This window comes from Perissodus microlepis, chromosome 5, assembly GCF_051167445.1.
Source record: "Perissodus microlepis isolate ML-2025 ecotype Zambia chromosome 5, ASM5116744v1, whole genome shotgun sequence".
Lineage (NCBI taxonomy): Eukaryota > Metazoa > Chordata > Actinopteri > Cichliformes > Cichlidae > Perissodus > Perissodus microlepis.
This window is the reverse complement of record NC_140465.1, coordinates 1,160,467-1,181,529: the sequence shown is the minus strand read 5'-3', so window position 1 is coordinate 1,181,529 and position 21,063 is coordinate 1,160,467. Positions and strand designations below refer to the sequence as shown.

The following is a 21,063-nucleotide window of genomic DNA, read 5'->3' as shown; positions in this document are numbered from 1 at the left end:
AGTCATCTGGTAACTTTTCCTTGGTACGCAGAGACTGTCTAAACTCTTTCTGGAATTCTGCGCACTATTTTCTTTGACGTGCACCATTTAGTCCTTAGCTCTGCATTCACTTAATTGATGTATGAAGTCATCCTACAGGCTACCCTTCAGTGCTGACCTGGTGCCCTGACACCACCATACGGTCTCCTCTCTTTCAGACTGCACCTTTTGTATAAGTTGTAGTCCACCTGTGTGCACCCTTTTCCACTCTTTCATGTTCCTCCATCTTCCTGAAATACGTTTACAGCAGCCATTTCCATCCTTTTCCTAAAATCCACCTGTCCTTCCACATTACTCTCGTTAACATCATATCTATCCAGCGCCTCTTCATCCACCCTGTTCTCTTCACCTTCCTTCTCCTCTGACATCCAACCTGTGAGGCATATGCAGTGACAACAGGCAACATGCTCTATCGCAGTATGGAGATTTTGACTATACCTCCATACCGCGATAGAGCATATTGATGATGTCATCAAGCTGCGCCTGTTTTGGTCGAAAGCATGGCAGCGGCTGCAAGCATGGAGCTTACACCTGGGGAGGAGGGGGAGGTGCTCATAAAGAAGACCGGTGCGACCTCGGTCATATGGACCTGGTTTGGGTTTAAGCAGTCGGATGTTGAGCAGAAAAATATCATCTGCAGATTATGCCGGGCAACAGTAATAGCGAAGAGAGGGAAGTAATTTGTTTTATCACCTCAAAACGAAGCACGTTTTGGAATATGAGGAAAGCCAAAAACTGCGCCTTCCACAAATGCCCAGTCAGTCAAGTGGAAAGAAAAAAGGTGGCCCCACACACCAGAAGACTGATATTTTCCAAGGCTTTTCTTAAGGCCTCCGTATGAGAAAACCAGTCAGCGGTGGATCGATATCACAAATGCCATTACCATGTACTTACCATGGTGCCATTTCTTACAGTGGAGAAAAAACGGCTTTAAGAATATGATTAAGACATTTGATCCACATTACGAGGTACCTGGCCGCAAACATTTTACCCGAACTGGAATGCCCAAAGTGTATGACCAAGTCTGCGAGCAAGTGAACAAAGAAATCCTGACAATTTAGAATTTTGTGTTTTACTGATATTTTACTTGTATTTTGTTATTCAAAAAAATTGTGCATTTGTCTCCATTTTTATTTTTTTATTTAAGAATTTTGTGTTACATTGTTTGGAAAAAGATCTGTTACAGCTTAAAAATGATTTGAAAAGTTTTGTCATTTAAATTTTTTAAAAGAAACGTTTTGCATAATAAATGTTTTTAAAATGGCATTCTATTATTTTTTGAGGTGTTTATTCTTCTGCAATGTGTCTTGTATGTGAGTATGTTCAGTCATTTTGACATATATGAATATGCATATTTTTGAATATATCACAATATATATCGTTACCGCACATGCTTGAAATTATATCGCAATATGGATTTTAGGCCATATCGCCCAGCCCTACGTCAACCTCCAATGCTGATGGTTTGCTGCCTTTTCACTCGGTCTCCTGCACACACAATATGCAGTGGAACCCTGACTTACGAATACCCCATTTAACGAAAAATTCAAGTTACGAAGGCACTTAACGGCAATATTTCTGCCCGTGTTACGGCAAAATGCCCACGTAACGAAATCCGCTGGCTCTGATCGGCTGAGCCCAGAATTCCTACAATGCTCACAATGCCTTCCGAATCATGTGACAACCCCCTTGGCTTTCGTACTTGCGCTTCGCTGTTCCACTTGAACGACATATTGTTGTTGCAATTAGCAATTAGCCTATAGCCTATCGTTCACTCAAAAGGTGCGATGGGTGCTTTGACTTACGAAAATTTTCAACTTACGAAAGACCCTCGGGAACGAATTAATTTCGTAAGTTGGGGTTCCACTGTATATACTTTCCTCATCACCATCAAATCAGCCTGCTCTCCACACAGTCATAGTCCCTACAATTAAAGTCTCTATTCTCAACTCCACACATCTGCCTCTCCTTCTCTTTCACTGCCTCTTAACATGCCTCCCCCCCTTCCCTCTTTCTTTGTCTTTTGTCAACAGTAGCACAGGTCTCACTGACACCCTGTTGCCCAACAGCACTGGAAACAGTCATTGGAAACCTGGGCCCCAACCTTATTCTTCAGTTAAGTTAAATTTGATTACATTTATATAGTGCCAAATCAGGGTAAAGACCCTAAAATAATACAGGTAAACCCCAGCAAATAGACCCTTTGAGCAGTCACTTGGTGACACCGGGAAGGAATAACTCCATTTTAACAGGAGGAAACCTCTGCAGCTGTCCTGCCACGACCAGTTGGGGGTGAGGGGAGGACGAGGGGACAAAGACACATGTCTGTGAAGGTTCTCAGTCATCCAGGTCATCGTAGTCAAAGGAGCTTGCAAAGAAAAGCGTCTGGACTTCTTTAAGTTACTTGAAGACGTTTCACCTCTCATCCGAGAAGCTTCTTCAGTTCTAAGGTCAAATGGTGGAGAGTCCCAGATATAAACCTAGTGGGAGTATCCCCCCCACAGAGGGACAAAAGGACCCCCTGATGATCCTCTAATCGCCTGAGCCAAGGTGTGAAACTGGGTGTGGGTCCCAATCAGCCAGAGTTTCGGGTGAGTTCATTGTGAAACCTGGCCCCACCTTATCATGCGGATTCCTGAGGTCAGATGGCCCAGGATGTGAGTGGGCGTTAAGGCGTCTGGGGAGGGATCTCAAAACTGGATTATAGATGGCAGAGAGTTGGTGTCGTAAACCCCCGCCTCTGTTCAAAGATGGTCGCTCACAGTGGACATAGATGGCTTCTTTCACTCCTCTTTCAAACCATCTGCCCTCTCTGTCCAAAATGTGAGCATTGGCATCCTCGAAAGAGTGTCCTTTATCCTTAAGATGCAGATGGACAGCTGAGTCTTGTCCTGTGGAGGTGGCTCTTCTATGTTGTGCCATGCGCTTGTGAAGTGGCTGTTTGGTCTCTCCAATGTAGAGGTCCGGAAAAGTTTTTATTTTCATAGTCTTAAATATTAATGCAACTTAATTTACAAAATTCTACATTTATTACAAGGAAGTAAAATCCCGGTAATAAATAAGGCCTTGTACACCCCATGCCCCCTTTAGACTCACCCCTGTCTGCTGCAGGTATTCCTTCCTTGTAAAATAGGATGGCAGCTGTCCGCCTTCAGAGAGCTGTATCATTTAAATGTGATATCAGACTAAGTTAACAGTTCATCAGTATATTTTAATACAACTTTTGGAGGTTATCGCAGATTTTTGCTGAGTAAAACAAACAGTGGTTTATGGAGCAGCTACAAAGTTTGTTTTTCTTCACGTCAGAGTTTGTTGATCAGGTGCTCTGATGATGGACTCGCACCAGCTTTTTCACAGTAAAGGTTTTCATGGCTATTATATGTTTTCTTTCACTTCGTGGAGTGCGGACATACTCCGGCTTCACATTAAACTGTGCAAGCATTATATTCTCTGCTGCTTTTGTGTTCTCAGTGTTTTTGTTTTAACTGCGCCAAAACTCTTCCTCAGGTCCCAAACCTCAAACGAACACTGCGGCATCACTGTGACTTAAAAACTGTCTAAATTCTTTCATCTTAAATAAAATGATCATTGTGGCTGCTCTACCAGGTGTAACAATAAAGTTTAACATACATGAAAAACAGGATTTATTTAGTTTAACGGAGTTCAAAGGTAGCAGGGAGTAAACTCGCTAGTTTCCATCTAAAGATGATATACCACGTTCTGAAAAATTCCAGATCAGCTTCACATACCTATTCAAATCTTCCTAAGCATCAGAGACAACAGCCTTAATAAACACAGTGTAGTTTGGACCTGGGAGGCAGGTCTGTGGGTGAAGCATTGGCATTCACGTTTCCATGGTGACAGAGGCACCTAATGTGGTGTTTTTCTTTGGGGGGTTTTTTGAGACAAGATGAAGAAACTATAAGTTTTCAAAATGTATTAAACGGTGGAGGGTTCAAGTTAAACATGGCGTCATGGACCTCCCTCCGTCCAGGAGTCCAGATAATGAAAGGGTGCCACTTTCTAGTGAACAAAGTTTTCACAATGTCATACTAAGATGATATGACATGATTGGTTAAAAAGTTCGGGAGGAGCCACGGTTTAAACTTAGCTTGCACTTGGTGTGGTTCCTGGCTCGTGACATGGTTAAATGCACAGTGGGTGAAAAGAAATGCTGAGCTTTTTCTTTGAATTAAATGAGATTAGGTTGTATAGGTAAACGTTTAGGTAACATAGCATAATGTATCACTGTGTTATAGAATCTGTCGCAAATCAATTTATTAGGAATGAGGTTGCGTTGATTTTTTTTCTAATTTCTGTGTGAAAGTTTAAGTCCCTGGACCCTTTTTAAACCTACTGTGTCACTAATACAATAATTATAATTGCACAGCACTACACACCAACCTCATACACTTGAACCACTGTTTGTCTGTGTGTCCATCTGTACCTAAAGTCAGATCATTCAAATAATGCCAGGGCCTTATATCGCCATTCTAAATCCCCACCCTTCTCCTACTCTGCATCTTTGTTCCTGTGTGTTATGCACTTTCTCTGCCTTTGTGCCCATAGCTCTGTTTTTGGCCCTTACCAGTGGGTAAAAAAAGTCTACCAGACAGTGTCATTCCAAAGGCCGCTGCTGTGACAGCTTCTGGGTGAGCCTGGCAAACTAAAGGCAAAATCTAATTACCATTAAACCAGTGAGCCATGCTTTAGCCAACAACATTGCTCCCAGGGCTATTAGAGAAACTCATTCACATTAAAAGCACAGACTTTTTTTTCCTCGTTCTCGGGCTCTTCGCAGTCACACGGTCCTTGCAGGAAGCCCTCTTTTCACACTCCTCTTCATTTTGTGTGACTTTTCAGTGGGTGAGTGCATGTTGTCTCATGTAGTGATTTTTCTTACAGCCCCCCGGTAACTCTGCCTGAGTCACATATTGAATCTGTTATTTGAAGTTTACCTGTTATGATATGTGTGTTGGTGTTTCATTGGTGTTTCAAAATTTATCAGTCAGTCAACCTAAACTTGAGATAAGCAAAATGAGCAAAATGTAGCGAAATATCTCAAACACCAACAACTGTAACAGAGTCCTGTCATAGCTGTCAGCCAATCAATGAGGGGTTTGCACTGTTGACAGGGTATAGTAGTGTATATGATATTTGCATATTGTAGTGATGAAATTCCTCCTATTGCTTCATTGTCATGTCTCAATAAATCTTTTAAATTGATACCAATTGTGATAAAAGTATCAAGAAGAAGAATCCTTTACATACAAACAGCAATAACAGTAGTGTGCCAGCTGGCTGTCTCTGTTGCTGGTTGAATATTCATATTAATGCAAGGACACACCACGTGCACTTCCTGCTGAGTCCCTTTAGGTGGATCCAGTCTTATTCCCAGAGTCAAACATGTATGGTTATAGCATTTATCTGTACTGCACCGTGTGACACTTTTCTGAGGATGGTGGTCAGAAAGCTCGAAGTGGCCTGAAGAACGCAGAGATGCATCCTCACATGCTGTCAGTTGACAAAATCTGGTTCACACTTCCTCCCTCTCTCCCTGTAGCGTGAGAGGAAGTCGCTGGCTTCCAGAACATATTGATCCCAAAATAACATCAAAGAGGTCGGCTTAAGATGTGCTAGGAAGAGAAGGCAAGGGCTGCAACAGCAGAGAGATGAGGGGGACACATGATCCAGTTACAGGGAGAATAGCACCAGCAGTGGGGAGCCAGATTTATATTTGATCTTATTAGTATTTAAATTTTGATTTAGTTCTTTGATCAGTGCTAAAGGATTAGAAAGGTTTTCTACTGCGACATGTAGGGATGGGTATTGATAAGATTTTGACGATTCCGATTCCATTTTCGATTCTGTTTAACGATTCGATTCTTTATCGATTCTCTTATCGATTCTTTTTAAAAAAGGAGAACACTAAGGTCGATTAGCTTAGAACTTTGTTTTATATCTTCTCTTTGAACAAGATAGAAATTTAGGAGTAACATGGCCTTACAAATCTTAAGATCTTAAGAGATCCACAGCCTACGGCTCTTCAATAGGGCGTCACAGGGTCCCCAGGAAAAAAAATTGTAAATGTAAAATAATAAAATAAATATTCTTCTGTAGCAATAACAAAGTATAACATACGGAGCCCCGCAGGGGACATGGGAGAAAAAACAAATTAAGACGGACTTTTGCGAGATCTCGCAAAAGTTTTGCGAGATCTCGCAAAAGTTTTAGCCGCATTCTTCGGAGGCCGCCAGCTCGAAGCCGACCGGGAGGTCGAGGCACGATGTGCCGGGAAAGAGGTGTTCCTCCCGGCTGTAGTAGGTCTCGACCTCCCGTTAGCTTCGAGATGGTGGGTGTGAGATCTCCGAAAACGTCGGAGACATCACATATTTTGCAAATATGTGATGTCTTGTAAACCGAGCAGGTATCTGACGTTTACACAACTACATTCACGCCTCAAGATATCTTAAAAGTGTATTTTGTGACCCAGAAAGAGTAATATTACAACTAAGTAGCTGCCGCCATTGTTGGAATTCAAGATCCCGAGTTTGTCCGCCTTGATGACATCAACATGTAAACATGTTGATGTCATCAGAGCTGCGCCGAAACATGTCCCAGTCTGCGTCATCCAGTGCGTCATCCAGTGCGTCATCCAGTGCGGTCACTGATTGGTCCGTCCAGCGAGCGACCTCCCTCCTGATTGGTGGTTGCTGCTTTAGCCTTTGTTTGTAAGCAGGCATGAGGAAGATGGCGGCATGGTCCGATTTTCCAAATGCCGGCAGGGACTGAGCCTTGTAACAGTTCTTGAACGGGGTGTAGCAGTGGTCTGATGTCCTAGTGCCCCGAGTGGGGCCGTTGATGTGCTGGTGAAGGTTGTGAAATGTCCGTTTGAGATTCACTCTGTTAAAATCTCCCATAACAATGAGTGCGGCATCTTGGTGAAGTGTTTGTTGATGTGTGAGAGCCTCATGTAGCTCACATAAGGCAGTGTCCGAGTCCGCGTGAGGCGGAATGTAAACAGTGCAGGCAATGACCGCAGTGAATTCCCGAGGGAGATAGAAAGGGCGACATTTAACAATCAAAAGTTCCAGATTGGGCGAGCAAGAGCGTTTGAGTGGGGAGATGTTTGTGCTGTCGCACCATCTGTTTTTCACCATCAAACACACTCCACCACCTCTTTTCTTCCCCGACTCCATTGTCCTGTCCATGCGGTAAACCGAAAAGAACCCCGCCGGCTGCACGGCGTGGTCTGGTATCGCTGCGTTCAGCCAAGTCTCGGTGAAGCAGAGGAGGTTGCAGTCCCGAATGTCTCTCTGGAACTTGATTCTGGCTCTGAGGTCATCAAGCTTGTTCTCGATGGATTGAACATTGGCTAGCAGGATACTGGCCATGGGTGCGCGGTGTGCGCGAGCCCGTAGCCTGTTCCCTCGAGGCCGTCGCTTAGGGTCGCGTCCTTTGTTCTCTCTCAGGATCTCCTTTGGCCAGGTTGGGTGAAATGTTCGTGTATTGTAGACCAATAGAAACCAGTGTCTCTACTGTAGCGAATTTGTGTGTTTTGCATGATGCCCATGCAAGATTATGGCAGATATAGCAAAAAGTGACGAAAAACTGCAAAAAGTGGAGAAGTTGGGGCAGAGCATCCAGCACGGCAGCCGACCTCACCGGCGCCATTTTATATAGAAAAAAAGAAAGAAAGAAAGAAAAAAAAGAAATTCTGTCATCATCTGTATCTTCATCTGAATGACTATAGATTTCAAATTCCTGACAAAAGCAACAAATAAAAGAATGGTAGAAGTAAATGTAGCTGCAAGAAAAAGTGGACATTCACAAACTGCATGTTCTGAGGTCACATTTCTTTTCTACTTTTCATCTTAAGTGGCAGACAAATTTCAAATGCTTACATTCTCCGGTCAGTATTTAACGGCTGAGAAGCAAATGTGGTCGTTTAGCACATGGGTTGTTCAGAAAGCAGAGTTGAAAGCATGTGATGCTGAACATCGAAATGGATGCTGAGGATGTTGAATCTGTTGGTTTTGAAGAATATGACGGTAAAGGTATGTGTGGGACAGACAGAGGAATTAGCCCAGATCAGGCAGAGCTGTGAGAATTGGCACATAGCTTCAGCATGGAGCAGTGTATTGTGGAGATTCAGTTGCAACCACCAGAACTTAAATGTGGAATCTGCCTTTAGTCAGAAAGCACTTAAGGGCCGTATTGATCTGGCAGTGCAGAGATGCAGCAGGAGGAAGAGGGGAGAAACAAGAGAAGGAAGGACAGAAGGAGTGCATGTGATGTCAGTTTGTCCATGCAGAATACAGCCAGGACTGAGTTATGGTTTTCTCCTACTTTACTTGGTGGTGACATTCAGTCCATCTGTGTACAGGTTTGCTTTACACACCAAGAAAGGTTCTGTGTATGGAGATGGCAGTAGTGTGCAGTGAATTTGACAGAAGGGCAAGTAGAGACTACACTTCCAAGAACCAAAATCATATCAAATCCAATCAAGAATAAAGCTTTATCCAGTAACAGGAGCAGTCTGGTCTAGATTAAAACGTACTGCTCTGCACTCTCCATGCACGCCGTCACCTCTCTGCACTCCTATCTGGCTGAAAGTGATATTACTACTATAGTTATCTTACTATTTACTACAAGCTGACAATAATGTGTGATGGAGGACATTTTTTTGAACAAATTAACAATAAAACACCATGAAACTACTGTTAACTAATACATAAATTATGAGAAATAAGTCTCTTTTCTACATAAAAATGTTCCCCGTCAGTGTTGTATGGATCATTATTACTGCTGCAGATATGTTCTGTTTGATAATACAACATGCTGCTCCACCCACTCTTAGAAGGACATGAGAATGTCTGCCTCACACAGATATCTGGCATCTATAACTCAACATTTTGAGACCGATTACTTGGTTTCATTACATTCCAATACAAAAATGCCACAGACTAAGACATATATACGTACATATTAAGACAATGATAATGTGCATATAATCAGAGGTGGGTAGTAACGAGTTACATTTACTCCGTTACATTTACTTGAGCTTTTGAAAAAAAAAAAGTACTTTTAATGTACCTTTTTAGCACGATACTTTTTACTTTTACTTGAGTACATTTGTGAAGAAGAAACGGTACTTTTACTCCGCTATATTTGCAAAATTCGACTCTTTTTAAAAAAATAATTAGTTTAACACATTAGATAACATGCCGCCAGTGGAATTTCCGGTAACTTTTTTACCAATGAGATGTGGCCATGCAGTTTGAAACTGTGGCAGGCCCAAGCGTTTCAAAGTAGAGACACACGGAAAGAAGAAACATGAAAACATGGCAGTCTGCGCTAGAGCTGAAGAGGATGAACAGCATTTTCCTCACAAAGAATGTTTCGCTTAAAAGCAGAACAAAAGAACAGCTGTCTTCAGTGTCGGTGTCTTCAGTGAGAGCCAAAACAACAACTTTTCAGCGTGAAACAACTCCGCTCGTGTAACCTGAGGAAACGGTAAGTTCTCTCTAAATATCTTTTAGCTGTGGTTAGCTGGATGTCAGTCTTATGTTACAGCAGCTGTGTCGAGCTCGAGCTGCGAGTCATATTTTCGGTGCTACGTTGTAGTGAGACAAGTTTGTGGGTGTTTTGTGCAGCTTCAGCTGTCCTTTTAACTGCTCGCTGGTTAGCTAGCGTGAGCTATAAGCTAACAGCTAGCCTGGTTAAACAAGCTAGAGTTCCACACTCATGCAAACAGCTCGTCTCTACTGCTTTAACTGTTAAAACAGAGGCAATACTGCGGCTGACAGGGTTTATTATGTGAAACAGCAGCTTGTTTAGTTTAAACAGTCTGCATTAAGCTGGGCAAACACTGCGATTTTTTTCAGTCACGTTATTCAGCTCCTGCTCAAACTGTACAATTAAATCTCAGGGGTTAGAAGTTCATAGGTCACGATGCAGGTCTCACACTATACGGCCTGATGCTCTGATGCGACCTGAGTGCTCAAACTGTGCGTCCATAACATGAAGCTTATACAAATCTGTCCCTCGCTCTCCCTCTCTGTGTCTTTCACTCACACAGAGACACAAACATTGACCAGGCAGCTGTGATTGAGCAGCAATGTCCATCCAACTCTTTTCATGGTTGTTGTAGTCGTGATAATTTTGTGAGGCCACATTGAAAAGCCTCGGATACGGAAGCGTAGAGCTGCCACCCAGGCAAAAGAAAAATAGAAAAGTGAAAAGTATATTGTTCTAACAATATACCTTTCACGTTTGAACAATATAATATCAGGTTATTACAATATACATAATTATCACGTTCGTACAATATAAATATTATATTGCACGAACATGAAAAGTATATTGTTAGAACAATAAACTTTTTACGTTATAACGTGATATAGCTCTATTTTTCTTTTGCCTGGGTGGCAGCTCTACGCTTACGTACTCGGATGAGCTTGCCTCATCCTACAAGTTGTGCCTCCATCTCTTGTGTCCAGATCAGACGCTGCACTGCTGTGCTGCTCCACCTTTTCTCATTCATTTCTGTGTTTGTGCGTGCGCAGTGTGAGAGGCTGCGTTGAGGGGCGACAGGATTTCAAACTGGTTTGATTATCTTGCGACCAAACGATTGATGATTGGGAGCTGGTCGTGAGGTGTTAACTGCTTTTCGTTACCCCATGTATACGACACGTTGCACACACGATTAAGGCAAAACATGGGCCGATCCCCAAAACGGTTGCGTGACTGAAAAATTGGCTCAAAATGGGCCAAAAATCACACAGTGTATGGCCAGCTTTTGGAGGCTAGCTCCAAACAAACATCTGCAGCTTGGCAGTGTATACAGCACCAGACCTGATTCTTTTGAAAACCTTACATCTTTCCACAGGTCTCCACTTCATCAGACATCACCTAGACACAGAGCTGGATGAGGCCAGCACAAACAGCAGCCTAACCGACTAAGATGATGCATCCATGGGGTCAGGAAAGCCAGAAGCAGGGGAGCTGGAGAGGTACCTTTCATGTCCATTCACTGGAGGTGTGGATCTATTGCATGGCGTTCCTCACATCAAGAAGCTGTTGATCAAAATCAATACAGCTCTTCCTGCATCTGGAGCTTGTGAAGGACTTCTCAGTCATGCAGGACTCCTGTTCACTGCTGAACAGTCACAGCTTCACAGAAAGAACCTTGAGAGCGAACTGCTGCTGAAGCTTAACCATCACCTCACTGAGTGAAGAAATGGCACATTTTTGCTAAATATGCAGAAATAGATGCACACCCATACAATTTATGGTAAACTGAGCTGCCTTGTATGTACATACGTTGAAGATGCCTCATGCTAATGTTTTCTCTGAGGCTGTTGTGCCATTTGGAGCAAAAATGAATATAAAGTTTACAGCATATCTTGTCACTGGAAATTGTTTGCACTGTTTATATATTTATATTATTTACTGTAAGTATTGGTGAAAAAAGCTTTATGTTGTGAAAAACTGAAACCTGGAAATTAGAATTGTTGTGCCTTATTTTGTTGATGTTTTTACATATATTCCTGTTGAAAATACTAAAATTTGTATATTTATTTATTTTTGTATGTCTGATAGCATTTATTTAAAAAATAAATCTGACATTTTAAACAGTTACTCGCTACTTGAGTAGTTTTTTCGCCAAGTACTTTTTTACTCTTACTTGAGTAACTTTTTTGACGACTACTTTTCACTTTTACTTGAGTAATAATATTTTAAAGTAATGCTACTCTTACTTAAGTACAATTTTTGGATACTCGACCCACCTCTACATATAATACGTGGCACTAAAAAGTAATCATAGAGGGCAACTTATTTCCATAGTTGGCCTCTAACTTCTTGGGTGTCTGAAAATTTTGACTGAATTCACAATTTCAAGTTAGCTTTGCCAGTCAGGAAACATCTGCTTCGTTACCTGGAAGCAGACGGCATCAGCTGTGCAACAACTCAGTTTGAACACACTGATTACTTTTTCACTGTTAGAAGGCATTCAAAGCTGAAGAACTCAGCGCCAGTTTGTCCAAGTTTGCTGTCCACTGGTAGCTCACTGATGCTGTCCCTACCAACGTGCAGTGTTCATTAGTTGAACTGAAATCACAGCCCAGCTGGCGTCTTTATCTCCATGTTACAGATTCAGAGAGAAAGATTGGACTTGACACAGAACGGAGTTTTTTCCTCTTGACCTCTGTGAACTTTTCTGCTGTGTAGTTTTATATTTTTGGTTAAATCAAGCAAGTTAATTCATATAGTGCAGTTATTTAAAAAATACATTTGACATCTGTCCAGATCATAAATGTTGGTCGACCTACGTGCATGTAATACATGCATCTTCTCAAATTTTGCAAAGATGACTGACTTGAGTCAGTCTATTGGTCATTGTAAAAACATCTTCCAAGGTTTAAAATGGACTCCTTGAATTCTGAGGTCGTAAATAAATGATCAGCATCTTTTATGTCCTGACATGACATAAAAGATGACATGTAGCAACTGATCTGACCAGATAAATAACTTCTAAGCCTCAGTTTAGCTGTGATTTCACCCTCTTTGTGATGTTCTTATCTTGTTGACAGCTTATATTAATCATTGCCATAACCCCACCATCACCTCAGATCTATGAAATATATACTGGACCAAAAAATGATCCAGGATCGATAACTGAGGCTGAAATAGAGTTGTGTACCTGCCATAACTCCTTTTAACCTCCTAGGACCTGCCTCCACATATGTGGACGTCACATTTTGGGTTATTTAGACCAAAATACTAAATTTTGCTCTACAAGGGCCTGATATCCATTTACAAGGACATTATACTGCTACTGTTCTATCGAAATTTTAAATGAATATCCTCATATGTGGCTCTCATTTTTCTTAGAAACAAAAATTATGTAAAAAAAAAAAAAATCTGGTAATTCTTTGTTTTACATTCATCAGGTCCCGATCAGCCCAAATATCAAAGAGAAATTAAAAATGCATGCAGTGGAAGAGTTCGGGTCTTATGAGGTTAATAGTCTTTATCGAACTTACCATTTAGACTGCCACCCCCATTTTTTCCCTGCACTTTCTTCTTGATAGCTCCAATATTATATATATATATATATATATATATATATATATATATATATATATATATATATATATATATATATATATGTTTTTCCCTATGTTAATACTGTCCATATGTACATAGCGCTGCAGAACTGTACCCCCCCCCCCCAGCATGTTTACACTGAGTAGGAGATGCTCTGTATCTCATTGTACAACTGTATAGTGACAATAAAGGCATTCTATTCTATTCTATTCTATGATCTGATCCATGCTTTCTGGAATTTCACCCTATCCCTCGCTCTTTGACAAATGGCCTGAAATGCCATGCAGGCACTCTACACATGATGGAAGTCTTACAATTGCAGAAAGGCAATGACAAGGGCTAATCAATGATGGCATGCTGAAGGCACACTACACACTTCTGAGTAACCAAGTGTCAGAGTCTGTGAGGAAGTGTAGATGTCATTAGAGGGAAAGTGCATGGATAGAATTTCAGCTGATAATGGTACTGTTCCAGCATTCCTTTCTTTCACTTCATATTCATAATGCTCTAGTCAGCCTGCCAGCCGAGTGGTCAGTCAGCACTGGTCAGAGGCTGCTACAGCTGTAATGGCTGCTTCCCTCCTTCAAAGCTAATGCTAAAACTAATAGGCCAGTTAGTCTATGAGCATTGTTCTGATGGCTGCATGAGACAGATGCTATGGTGAGCTCTGTGTGTGCTAGATTTGCCTGCTAAACTGGTGCATTATATCTCTAAATCTAGAACCTACAAAATGTAGTTTGATTGTTATAAGGAGATTTAAGGATTAGACTATACAGGCCCTTTTATCCCTTTTACACAGGTGATGAATACACACTCCTGCTGGTGGCACAATTAGAAGGGATAAAACATGGACATAGCCAATGCAGGAGAGCATTAACCTTAAGTCTGTCTAAGGTAGTAGGATGATGATGGCTTTGGCTGCAAAAACACATCAGGTCCCCAGTGTTGGGAAGGTTACTGTTCAAATGTGAGTAACGTATTCTGAATACTTTGAATTACTTAATATATTATCATGCTTTTCACAACTACATGAATGTCCTATTGCTGTGATTTATTACTGTTACTGAAGGTTACTCTCCATACCAACACCAGCTAGATGTTAAAATCTTAATATAAATGAGTAACAGTAGGTGGACATTAGGTAAGGCTGCACTTTTTGCAGCGATCTCGTATAGAAAACTATTCCACGCGTATATAAAACAGGTCCGCAGCTCCGAACCGTAGTAAAGGGACCTCTGGCTAATACGTCGGGTTCGTGTCGGCTCGTAGCTGAAAACTAGCTTTACTTTGTTGTCTGTTTGCTAGCAGAGACAGAGAGAGGCATTGAAAGGCTGCTGCAACGGAGCTTATTGTTTCAGAGGAAAACACGAACACGGTGTACAGTCGAGTCTTAATAGCTTACTTACAACTGGGCTCGTCAGGCTCTCTGTTTGGCTGCAGTGGTTATTATTATATTTACATGCTTCCAGCTCCCGTTTCTGCTCGGTGACAGCTCGGACTTTTCCTTTATCTCCCTCCTCACAGACACATCACGGGTACAGCAGTCCATTCTCCCTGCAGCACGGACTACACTGCCCATCAGGCTACATGCTTTTTTGTAACTGAAGTCTTTATTTGTTTTTAACATTTAACCAAACGAAAAAAAAAACCCAAAACAAAACAACAAAAACAAAAAAAAGGACAGCTTCCAATCCCATGGTTAATTCACCTTTGCATTTTGGGTCTATTTTCAATAGTTACTAACTATCGGTACACACACAAAAAAAGGGACAATAAAATCGAATTCTTAAGTTATTACGTTACTGAGTGCCTAAACAACCATACAACACAGCAAGCATAAAGTTTAACAAAAGATAATTGCCCTGACAAAATAAAATTCAACGATCTCAGCCAAAAACACATCCCCATGATTTGTCAAAACCCTACGTTCTTAATGGCTACGCCTGTAACACTCTGCCTATTGCCTTCATATTAAATAATTTTTTTAATAATAATTTTAAAAAATATTTCTTCACGTCGGGCAGCACGGTGGCACGGTGGTTAGCACTGTTGCCGCACAGCAAGAAGGTCCTGAGTTCAATTCCACCATCAGGCTGGGGTCTTTCTGTGTGGAGTTTGCATGTTCTCCCCGTGTTTGCGTGGGTTCCCTCCGGGTACTCCGGCTTCCTCCCACCGTCCAAAGACATGCAGCTTGTGGGGATAGGTTAATTGGATAATCCAAATTGCCACTAGGTGTGAATGTGCGAGTTAATGTGAGCGCAAATGGTTGCCTGTCCCTGTGTGTTGGCCCTGCAACAGACTGGCGACCTGTCCAGGGTGTACCCCGCCTCTCGCCCTATGACAGCTGGGATTGGCTCCAGCACCCCCCGCGACCCTGAAAAGGATAAGCGGTAGCGAATGGATGGATGGATTTCTTCACGTCATTATGCGGCCGCAAGTAGGGGAGAGATTGAGATACAGACATTAGAGCCTCTTAATGCGTGTTTTGTTTGGGTTTCCACCGGCGTGGAATTACCAAAAATAGAGAGGGGACAGCCAAACATATGAAACAGGAAAAGAGCGCCGTGTAATCCATTTATTTCAACAAAGTAACTGTATTCTGAATACCACCTTTTTAAACGGTAACTGTAACGGAATACAGTTACTCATGTTTTGTATTTTAAATATGTAATGCCGGTACATGTAATCCGTTACTCCCCAACACATCAGGTCCCATAGAAGTCTATGCACGATACACTATACACACTATAAAGTGTGAAACTACTCAAATATATTTTAAATTCTTCAAAATAGTCACACTTTGCTTTGATTACTGCTGAGGTATGGTTTCCCAACAATTTTCCAGATTGACTGACCTTCAGTTCTGAAAGTAATGAAGGCCTGCTGTTTCTCTTTACTTAGCTGATTGGTTCTTGCCATAACATGAATTCTAACAGATATTGCTGGTGTACCAACCTGACTTCTGCACAACGCAACTGATGGACCCAACCCCATTAAGAAGGCAAGAAATTCCACAAATGAACCCCGACAAGACATACCTGTGAAGGGAACCCATTTCAGGTGACTGCATCATGAAGCTCATTGAGAGAAGGCCAAGGGTGTGCAGCAAAGGGTGCTGCTTTTAGGGATCTAAAGTATAAGAAATATTTAGAGTTATTATACATTTTTTCTTTGCTACATAATTCCATATATCTTGCTCATATATTTGATGCCTTCAGTTTTTATCTGCAATGCAGAAAGTACTAAAAGGAAACCATTAAATGAAAAGGTGTGTCCACACTTTTGACTGGTAGTGTATAGAGCTACATAGACCGTCTGTATCCAGTAAGGATGAGAAGTGGGCTACGAGAACAAGAAGACACAAGTGGGCAAGAGATGAGAACAGGGATGCTACTACTGTTGGAATGCTACTACGCAAGTAACCCCAGCAGAAGGGGTTACATGAATATGATGCTGGACCTGTGGAATCTTTGATACCCAGCGTGACAGTGAAACAACTAGTAGCTCAGTGATCCAACATTCGGAAGAAGGAACTGCTCTTATGGCTAGAGAGTGATGAGGTACAACACAAATGCTGCGGCAAGGAGGAGCCAGGACGACAGGTTGGAGGGGAGATTGACTCAAACTTTGTCACAATTTTTAGTTTGAATTTAAAAACTTAGCCTGCCACCCCTTGAGGTGCATTTAGCCTATAAGTATATACATTTAAAAGTACAAAGGTATGTTCATGATATACAGTATGTTAATGTATTCTCAGCTAGCGGTGGGAATTTTTGGCACCATTTTTATTAGAGTCTCTTGGGGACCTGCCGTGGAGTCCCTCCTACATCCTGCTGTCTGGTACCAAAAAACAGAAAAGGAAAATATCCCAGAGGAAATGCTGTGTGCATGTCATCTGAGCAGAACTGTAGCAGCACTCAAATCACTTCCCTCGTGGGATTACCCTGGCATGCCCTCTGCCGAGTGTATTTAACCCTCAAAGGCTTAAACACATGAAAATAGATTATTAGTGGATTCTGTGGAGAATAGGTGAGGGGTGTGTGCCGGCAAGATAGGACAAAGTTCCTGGAAAAGCTAGAAACCTTAATTAAAACATGATCGCCCTCTGTTCTAATGAACAACACTATGCTGTTCATTCTCCACTCATTGTGACCTCATGTTCACTTGGTCTACATTTTCTGTACATCCCAACCTGATGGAAAGTATACTGGCTTGTAGTGTGTACAGTGAGTGGGTTGGCTGGACCTGAAACAGTAATAATGATGCATTGCAGTAGCTGAGTACTAGAACATCAATATATCATTTTAACATGAACCACTCAAGAGAAGCAAAAATGAAGTAAAAATAAACAGAAAAAGGGGCAAGCATGACATCATGAAGTCTTGGCTCATTTAATGCCTCATACTGAGTACTGACAAATTAACATGTGATAGACAGAATGAATGAAGAAAATAATCAAGAATACACAGTGTAAAGTGGCTGCCTGGGACCCTCAATGGTAGGTGGAGGTCTGGGTATGACTTGGACCCTGCGTCATTCTGTCAGCGATTGCTTCTCGTGGGGCTTTGCTTGCTGGGAACATGTAAAATTGCTCCCGACAAACATATACTTCAACCTACAAGACGCCCAGTACAAGTGAACATGTATAAAATCACACTGAGTTCATCTCCAAAGGTTGATTCTGTTCATCTAGACGTAGTGTTTTCAGTGGGAGAAACGTTTCGTCACTCATCCAAGTGACTTCTTCAGTCTCAGCTGACTGCAGGTTTCCCCAATCTTATAAACAGTACATTTGCATAATGATTGAAACCAGGCCACTTCAGTGGGCTGAAAACGGTACGTCCAGATGAACAGAATCAACCTTTAGAGATTTTCTTACCTGGATGACTGAGCATGCATCAAGACACACTGAGTTCAATTCAGTTTTATTTGTATCGTGCCAAATAAGGTAAAGACCCTACAATAACACACAAAAAACCAGAAAACTGCAATAGATGCAATCAGATGAGCCCTATGAGCAGGTGCTTGGTGACAGTGGGAAGGAAAAACTCCCTTTTAACAGGAAGAAACCTCCAGCAGCCCTCTGCTATGACTGGTTGGGGGTGAACGGATGAAGACAGGACAAAGACATGCTGTGGAAGACAGCCAGAGTTTAATAATGACTAATGATTCAATGCAGAGTGCTGTATAAACACCTAGTGAGTGAAAAGGGTGAGAGAGGGAGAAACACAGCCAGGAACCATTTCAGTGTAAATAATTCAGGGTCACCTGCCTTAACTATATGCTTTGTTAAAACGGAAAATTTTAAGCCTAATCTCAAACGTCAAGCTGAATTGAGACATGTTAACACACCTGATCACTATGGTCCTGTGTTACATTTTGTTTGTTTCTCCTTTCACTTTCTTTTCCTCCACATTCTGTGCCTATGTCACCACTCCATATTTCCAATATGTGTTTATTGTAACTGTTCTATGTAAATATTTTTTTCTCAGAATTTAAAAAGGTAAAAAGCTAAAGTTGTTGGGTGAGTTTGTGTTGGACGAGTAACACCTCCGTGTTCAGTTTCAGCAGCATTATTTGTATGCTGGTGAGGACAGAGGCCAGGTCCTGGGGATTTCCCTGCTGGAATTCACTTCATACCCTCAGCTAAACTTGCTAGACCTCGTTTGTCAAGAGCTCGAAACATTTGATATGCAAAGATCTGACAGTTCCTGGAGCAGAATTTCAAATGTTGTTTATGTACTAGCCCTTTTGCCATCCTGAGTGCTAATTGCTTTAGTGTTTTTGTCCCACACCTCCCAGAGATCATTAGTCAATCAAAAAGTCAGACTAGTATTAATGTTCGTTCGTTCGTTTGTTTTTAATTAGTTGGTTAATTTAGTGTTTGACTCCTGCAGAGCTCTTCTGTGCACATCATGGATCACAGGTGTGGCAAGGTTTCCGTGGGCTGGATCCTGAAAAGTAAGACATAATTTGACTCACATTGAATTTTGGGGTCTGATGTACGGTGTACATTTTAGGACATCCTCAGGTCTCTGGAAAAAAGCTGTCAGGTCTCAGGTCTCAGACAAAAAAATGTCAGGTTTCAGGAAAACAGCCGTCAGGTCTCAGACAAAAAGTCGTCTCAGGTATCAGGTGTCAGGTGTCATGTGTCAGGTATCAGGTGTCAGGTATCAGGTATCAGGTGTCAGGTATCAGGTGTCAGGTATCAGGTGTCAGGTATCAGGTATCAGGTGTCAGGTATCAGGTATCAGGTGTCCGGTGTCCGGTGTCAGGTGTCAGGTATCAGGTGTCAGGTCTCAGGTATCAGGTGTCAGGTGTCCGGTGTCAGGTGTCAGGTCTCAGGTATCAGGTGTCAGGTATCAGGTGTCAGGTATCAGGTATCAGGTGTCAGTTATCAGGTATCAGGTGTCAGGTCTCAGGTATCAGGTGTCAGGTGTCAGGTATCAGGTGTCAGGTATCAGGTGTCAGGTATCAGGTGTCAGGTGTCAGGTATCAGGTGTCAGGTATCAGGTGTCAGGTATCAGGTGTCAGGTGTCAGGTATCAGGTGTCAGGTCTCAGGTATCAGGTGTCAGTTATCAGGCATCAGGTGTCAGTTGTCATGTCTCAGGTGTCAGGTCTCAAAAGTCAGGTCTGAGGTGTCAGAACACAAGCTATCAGACAGAGAGAAGCCTCCTTCACGTGGCGCTGTTGTCAGGTCCCAGCCAATGACTGTAGCAAAAATGGACGTCGCAACAGCGACATTAGTTCTCACTATGCTGCTTTATGTTCAAGGGGTCTCCTTTCTCATAAGTTTGATTGTAATTACTACCAATTTGCTGTGAAATTGGGGTGTGACGTCATCATAACAGTTTTGACTGGCAGCTGCAGTCATTCAGAAACTCTGTTCGGGAATGGCAGATAGACGTTACAAAACCATGGCCAACTGTTTTAACCTGACAGCCTGAGGTGTTCTTCAGTATACTGGACTACCCGACAGAAGGGCCTCTGTGGATTGGGCAGCTGATCTACCTGATACCTGACACCTGACATCTGACACCTGAGACCCGATACCTGAGACCTGATACCTGACATCTGACACCTGATACCTGACACCTGATACTTGACACCTGACAACTGACACCTGAGACCTGACGACGTTTTGTCTGAGACCTGACACCTGATACCTGACACCTGACACCTGATACCTGACACCTCAAATCTGACACCTGATATCTGACATCCGACACCTGACACCTGACAACTGAGACCTGAGACCTGAGACCTGATATCTGACATCTGACACCTGACACCTGACAACTGAGACCTGAGACCTGATATCTGACATCTGACACCTGATACTTGACACCTGACAACTGACACCTGAGACCTGACATCTGACACCTGATACCTGACATCCGACACCTGACACCTGATACCTAACGACTTTTTTTCTGAGACCTCACGGCTTTTTTCCTGAAACCTGAGGTTGTCCTCAAATGTACACCATACTGATGGCAATGCCAGTTTTAGGAAGAAAAAAATGCCAACATCAATAGTGATTCTCAGCCACTCTTTTTATATTGTACGCATAACGATAATGTTTGTTATGAAAAGAGAAACAGCTAGAGCCACTGGTTCTAAACTTTTAAACATATGTTGGTGCATAATAACTCTATTAGCAGCGTCCTACGCCAACAACATTGAGAGTAACATCCTCTTCTCTGCCCCTTAATGCTCTCTGGTGGCTATGGCAATGCGTAAATATTTCTTTCAAAATAAGACACAACTACAACACGGGAAAAGACCCAGGGAAACCGAGTTAAAGATTAAAACTTTGAAAACCATAAATTTCACACCCGAGCTTCAACTCTCGTGGGCTGGTACCAAATGACTCACGGTCCGGTACTGGTCCGTGGCCCGGGGGTTGG

General features: G+C 42.2%; 2 protein-coding genes across 3 annotated transcripts in view; both read left to right on the top strand.

Moving 5' to 3' along the window:
• The window catches only part of LOC146386340 (receptor-type tyrosine-protein phosphatase gamma-like), a 362,095-nt gene that overhangs the window by 16,614 nt on the left and 324,418 nt on the right, over positions 1 to 21,063 (top strand). The window lies entirely within an intron of this gene.
• Positions 16,845 to 20,087, top strand: LOC146386343 (uncharacterized). The gene is made up of 2 exons (XM_084927199.1): positions 16,845 to 19,183; positions 19,295 to 20,087. The coding sequence occupies exons 1-2, from the start codon at positions 19,153 to 19,155 to the stop codon at positions 19,975 to 19,977; spliced, it is 714 nt and encodes a 237-aa protein (XP_084783325.1). The 5' UTR covers positions 16,845 to 19,152; the 3' UTR covers positions 19,978 to 20,087.